The 6,213-nt window shown below is 49.1% G+C and overlaps 1 protein-coding gene across 1 annotated transcript; it reads left to right on the plus strand.

Moving 5' to 3' along the window:
* The first annotated feature begins 439 nt into the window (after positions 1 to 439).
* Positions 440 to 2,442, plus strand: LOC117844938 (high mobility group B protein 3). The gene is made up of 8 exons (XM_034725790.2): positions 440 to 554; positions 656 to 701; positions 833 to 910; positions 1,004 to 1,061; positions 1,154 to 1,198; positions 1,744 to 1,824; positions 1,930 to 1,998; positions 2,110 to 2,442. The coding sequence occupies exons 2-8, from the start codon at positions 664 to 666 to the stop codon at positions 2,119 to 2,121; spliced, it is 381 nt and encodes a 126-aa protein (XP_034581681.1). The 5' UTR covers positions 440 to 554; positions 656 to 663; the 3' UTR covers positions 2,122 to 2,442.
* Positions 2,443 to 6,213: the final 3,771 nt, after the last annotated feature.

The raw sequence follows: 6,213 nt of genomic DNA on the forward strand, positions 1-6,213 counted from the left end.
ATACAGAAACTGACATGTAGGCCCCCTCATGAGTAATACGGATAACTACCACCAAGCATTAAAGGCATCTTCCCCACCACGGATGACACGTGGGCCCGAAAACTTCGACCACTTTCGCGAGGCTGCGGAATGCCCGAACTGACCCTCCAAGAAGCACAGGGCGGGCGGAAGAAAGCACACCGTGAAAACTCCCGCCTCCAGACGAAAATAACCTGAACCACACCCACACAGTCACTGACGGGTGGGCCTCACGACCCCCAACGATCCCAAAGCCATCGAAGCAGCACCCGCAGGCTAGCCCGAGATCACGTACTCGTAGCGGGAGGCAGTAGCCAGCGGCGCGCCGCGCGGCCAATGGGAGGCGAGCCCCCGGATCGGTGACGTGGCGGAAAAATTTCAGATCCCGCGCAAACGCTCGCCGCCCCCGCCTTTAAAGACCGCCCCATTCTGGCCCCCTTTCCCCCTCCACTCGCCTCACGCAACGCACACAGGCACCACCCGTCACGCGGCGCACGAGCACGCATCCACTCCCACGTCGCCGATCCCACCCGAAGGTACCGAGAGTTCGAAATCTGGATCAAATGGTTGCGAGTTTGGGGCTGTTGGTGTGGGTTGTTGCTGATTGTTTTTGGTTTTGTTGGATTTGGTGCGGCAGGTTCCGAGATGAAGTCGAGGGCGAGGTCCAGCGGCGCCGACTCCAGGTACGATCCGATCCTACCGTCTCCTTCCCCCCATTCTCGTGGTATTTTTGGTGGTGGTTTCGATTCGTTTTTGCTTGGGGGTTCTGATGGGGTTTCGTTTGCTGTTGTTTGTTGGTGGTGGTGCTGTGCAGGCTCTCGGTGAGGAAGAGCAAGGCCGAGAAGGACCCGAACAAGCCCAAGAGGCCTCCGAGCGCGTTCTTCGTCTTCATGTGAGTGCTGTATCCATGCGGCTTTGTTGTTTTTATTTTCCTCTCGCGTTGTTTTGGTTTCGTTCTGATCGATTGATGTGATTGTTTCTGCAGGGAGGAGTTCAGGAAGGACTACAAGGAGAAGCACCCCAATGTGAAGCAAGTCTCTGTGGTAAGCGTTGCTTCCTCGGAATTCGTCTTTCGATTCGAAATTTTTTGATGGTTTTGTTGTGATTCTGATGCTTGTGGCTTTGTGAATCGCAGATTGGCAAGGCTGGTGGTGACAAGTGGAAGTCCCTGTCCGAGGCTGTGAGTTCGCTTTCTCCCCTCTGAACCGTGTGAACTGCGTAGTTGGTTTCGATGTGCCCTTTGGTAGTTTGAGTGTTCAAATTTCTTCCGGTTTTGGGTCCCCTGCGTTGTGCTATCCTGTGGTTACCTATTGCAATGTTAGATCTGCGAAATTTCTAGTGTTCCTCGTTCAAATTTTGACGGTTATGCTCTATTAGGTGGTTGCCAGTTCAAATTTCGCTCATGTCTTATGGTTAGGAGTGTCAACTAGTGGATAAGTTGGGGATGCTTGTACCAGTCTCAGTCTTAGATCTATGAGCTGGTAATGTCCGCTTCTATTCTCCGGATTATTACTTTTCAGTTCAAGAGATTATGAATTTGAACTATGTTTTGTTCCATTCCGTGTTGAAATCTGTTCATCCATAGGAGTGTATTGTTGATGAACTTGCCATTCAGTTGCTGTGATGCTCTGCTGCAGTACAAATGAATATGATTATTGATGTTTGAAGTTCAAACTGACATGAAACACATCACTGTCCTGACGTTGCTATGTTACTGAAATGCAGGAGAAGGCCCCCTTCGTGACCAAGGCCGAGAAGCTCAAGGCTGAGTACACCAAGAAGATGGACGCCTACAACAACAAGCCGGTATGCTTCACTCCCCAGTCTCCACTTGCATCTCCTGACAATGCCTGCACATTCGTCTCTACTGTACATGGAAGTGATGTGTTTCCTGTGACATCTGCTTTGCAGTCTGGAGGCCCTACCGCGTCTGGTGACTCTGACAAGTCCAAGTCCGAGGTGAACGACGAGGATGAGGAGGTGAGAGCAGCGCCACCTTCCTCTTCCTTGTACATTCCGATGCTGTTTTCTCACTTTGCCTCTGAATCCCAACCTCACTGATGTTGTTGGTGTCTGGAACTTGTTTTGCAGGGTGACGAGTGATGCATGGAGCTCTCGCCCACCAAGTCGTTGCAAATCAGTAGGGAAGTCTTCGTCGTCGTCTGCCTAACCCGGCGGTGCTGCTGTCGCTGCTCCTTAGCCTCTGGATGCTGTCTGTCCTTCTAGATGTAGCAGTAGTAGTTGTCCCCTCTTGGAGTTGGTAGTTGCTATTGTCCCTGAAGTGAGGCAGTTTAGCTGTAGTATGTTCGCTTCTTCGGCACTCAACCGTTGTTGGAATGTCAGTCTGCAGTCTGTACTTACCCCCAAGCATCCGTGCCTGTTTTATCTCACATCTTAATAGATGAGTTAATTTGCTGATCAGAATTCAGTCTCTTATTTGCAATTTTGCATCATCTGTGCATGTTGTCAGTTCGATTATTGTGATCTGGGTTGCTCCGTGCTGTGTTGTGAGAATCTGAAGCCTTGGTTGTCGTCCATCTGAATATTTTGCAGGCATGACTCTCATTTGCTGTTATCTGGCCTGAATACCTGTTGCAACTATGGAGGTTGGTCTTGAATTGTTTCTTCCTGAACTGGATGGTTGGAATGACCTGAGTTGCCCATGACGGATTTTGATCTGTTCTGTCGATCTTGCAGTCTGGATCTGGGACTTGGAATGTGCTATCATGGTTTGTGGGCACGTTCTATCCGGAACTCAATTGTAGTTATGCAATCAACTCCCCTAATTCCGGGGTGCTGCCGCGGCTAACCACGTGGTCCACGTCGCGTCCTTTTCACCGTCTGGTGACCGCAGCGCGCAGCCTCCCGCGGTTCTTGGCTTATCGGCTCTGGGTTCGGGGAGGCCCTCTGTCTACATAATATTCCTAAATTAAGAAGAGAATTTGGAAATTGTGTCAGTTTTGCGACTCGGGGTCCGGAGTGCTCCGTCCCGAGGTGTGAACCTACATGTCCGCTTCGTGCTCTGGAGGTTTTGCGGCCTGTTAATTGGGGGTGTCTTCCCGGGAGCTCCTGTTAATTTTGGGTAAAAGTTGGTTGTCGTCTGCTGCTTTTCGACTGCTGGAATTGCTTCCGCCGGCGCGACGCGATGCATGATTGCATTGTGCTGAATAGTATAGTCTGATTTGACGCAGCGTCACGTGCAGAAGCGTTCGCAAACGGCAAATCGCAACTCGTTCCAACGGCGCCAGAACCCAGAGGCCAGGAGAGCGACGGATCGCCTCAACGGCAAGACGCCAAGACGTCACGACTGGGGGAAAAGGCAGACGATCACTGGGAGGAGTGACGCCATGTGCCTTTCGGCAGCTGCGCATGCTCGCTCGCGGTAGTACGATGCTCGGAGCACGACCGTTGGAATGTCAGTCTGAACTTTACTCAAATAGTAGTACGAGACTGCTGGGCCTGTTTAGTTCCTCCAAACTCCTAACTTTAACACTATGTAAAAAGAAGATTCTCCATCGCATCAAACTTGCGGTACATGTATGGAGTACTAAATGTAGACAAAATCAAAAACTAATTACACAATTTTGTTGTACTTTGCGAGACGAATCTTTTGAGCCTAATTAGTCAATATTTGGACAATAATTCACAAATAAAAACGAAACGCTACAGTGTGTTACAGTGCTACAACAGTGATTTTGCATCTTCAAAGTTGGGCAACTAGGAGCCTTGTTTAGTTGCCTGATTTTGGGTGTCCAAAATCACTGTTGTAGCACTGTAGCACACTGTAGCGTTTCGTTTGTATTTGTGAATTATTGTCCAAATATTGACTAATTAGGCTCAAAAGATTTGTCTCGCAAAGTACAACAAAACTGTGCAATTAGTTTTTAATTTTGTCTACATTTAGTGCTCCATGCATGTACCGTAAGTTTGATGTGATGGAGAATCTTCTTTTTGCATAGTGTCAAAGTTGGGAGTTTGGGGACTAAACGGGCCCCTAGTAATGTGTGCTTGCTTCAGATCTCAGGTCTGATCAAATATGGCACCAACTGCTAATTGCTGGACAGAGTCGTGTGGGTGTGACGTTAACTCAGGATGTTTCACTGGCAACGCTATGTGAATGTCCTGATTAGCCGTTGGCATCGCCCAGCCTGACCAAATACGGTGCTGCTGTAACTGCTGGATCTGAAGTTGTTAGTTTTGCTGTGAATGTCTTGTCATCTGCACCGTTTCATCTTCAGGTGTCAAGTCAGTCATGAACGTCAGCCTGGATTTTATGTTCACTTTGGGATTTCTAGCCTTTGAGGACTGGTTTTGTTTTTGCTCGAATGACCTGAATCACGCTTGGCAAGCTGTAATCAGTTGATCTCTCTTTCCTGCACCACCAACAGTTCAGGGAATGTGAGCGGCGGCGTCAGTTAATTAATATATGAATGTTCAATGATTATTATTTATTAGGAGAACTCACAGATAGAGAATAGCGTCATAGCACACCCATCTTCAGGAACGGTTCAACTTTCAGAGCATGAAAGATATAGGAATACGACAAGTAAAGCTGAAGTAGTCGATGATTCGGTATGCTCTTCACATGCTCGTTATGCATGGCCCTAAGCATGCTTCTTCTGCAAAAACAACAGGAGACATCCTCAACAAAATGACCATATATACTACTTGAACAAATTCAAGATGCTCGCTATGTGAATGAAGTGACTAATAAAGGGGAAAATCATTTGAAAATACTGCAACATTGTCTGGCAGCAGAATTATGGACCTATTAGCCATACATCTCGAGTTGTACAGGAACCGCTCACAATCCGAGGATGTGTTTACATAAGGGTAATTTGAAGCAAACACTAAAGCTGCAACTAAACACCTCTATCCAAATACGCACTGAATAACACGCATAGAAGTCTTCTCGTTCCACCATCACTATAGTTTATCAGCCACAATTTTCGCATGGATCAGTAATAACATTGTTTTTCCCCTTTGGAGTATATTCAATTAGCTCTGTAAAAAAATAAAATAGCGGTCCCTGAACTTATCTTGTAGCGTCATCCGAGTCCTTAGACTCTTAAAATTCATTTTCAGATCCCTAGACTTCTCTCAAGGTGTCATCTAGTCTGTAAACTCTTAAAATGCATATGAATTACAAAAAGGTAGAAATTGAAGTTTTTTTTGGAAATGAGAAATTGAAGTTTCGAGTTTCATAACCTCAACAATTAATTTATTCACCCTCTCCGTCCGGAACACCGTGGTGGGCTGCGACCGGTACCCTGACCTTAGCTATTAGTTCGAGTTGGAAATGACCGCCCCTGTAGCTAGCCGACGCCGAGTCGGATCTCCTCTTTCCTCTCATCCTCTACTTATACTGGGGAAATCTATCTAAGTAGACAAGGTCCAGAGAAAGATCAATTGATTAACCGGATCGTCTATCAATGGCAACCTGCCATCTCTGGAACCGCCCACTATGCATCCGCCAGCTCTCTCCACCGACGATGATGTTGCTGCCGAGTGCCGAGGAAAGCCTTCCCTGGCTGCTCCTCGAGCTGAAGGCCTACGTCGCCAAGTGTGATAACGCCACCACCGCCTTCTCCAGCACATGGGACGGCAAGCGGATCCAGGTCACCTTCTACCCTTGTCGGCCGCCGCGCGTTTCTTACATGTGCGTCCACAGCCCTGATGCCGCTGAGATCCACGTAGAACCCACGATCCTCGCTGTGGAGGACGACCTTACCCTCCTCGGAATCACTGTCGGTCCTCGAGACGACGTAAATGACAATATCGACTACTACGTCTACACTACTAGAAAATGCGCTATCAGGATCGGTTGGGAACCCTCCTTTAATACCGGTTGTGCAACCGGTACCATTAGTTCGATACTAAATGGGGCCCTTTAGTACAGGTTGAAATAACCGGTACTAAAGGGTTATTAAAAAATTAAAAAGAAAATCCCTCGTTGGCCCTAGCCCCCGCCGTCCCAGCCTCCTCTGGCCCCCGCCGCCTCCGCCCTGCCGCCGGCCCCCACCCTCCCGCCGCCCGCCAGCCGCTCCCGGATCCCGCTGCTCCAGCCGCCCACCCGCCCGCTCGTCGTCGTCGCCGCCGCCTCACCTCGCCCCGCTGCTGCTCCTCACTGCCGGTGAGGGGCGAGCGGAGGGGGGAGGGGAGGGGAGGGTAGGCAGAATGAGGAGCACTCATCGC

Source organism: Setaria viridis, chromosome 2 (assembly GCF_005286985.2).
Source record: "Setaria viridis chromosome 2, Setaria_viridis_v4.0, whole genome shotgun sequence".
Lineage (NCBI taxonomy): Eukaryota > Viridiplantae > Streptophyta > Magnoliopsida > Poales > Poaceae > Setaria > Setaria viridis.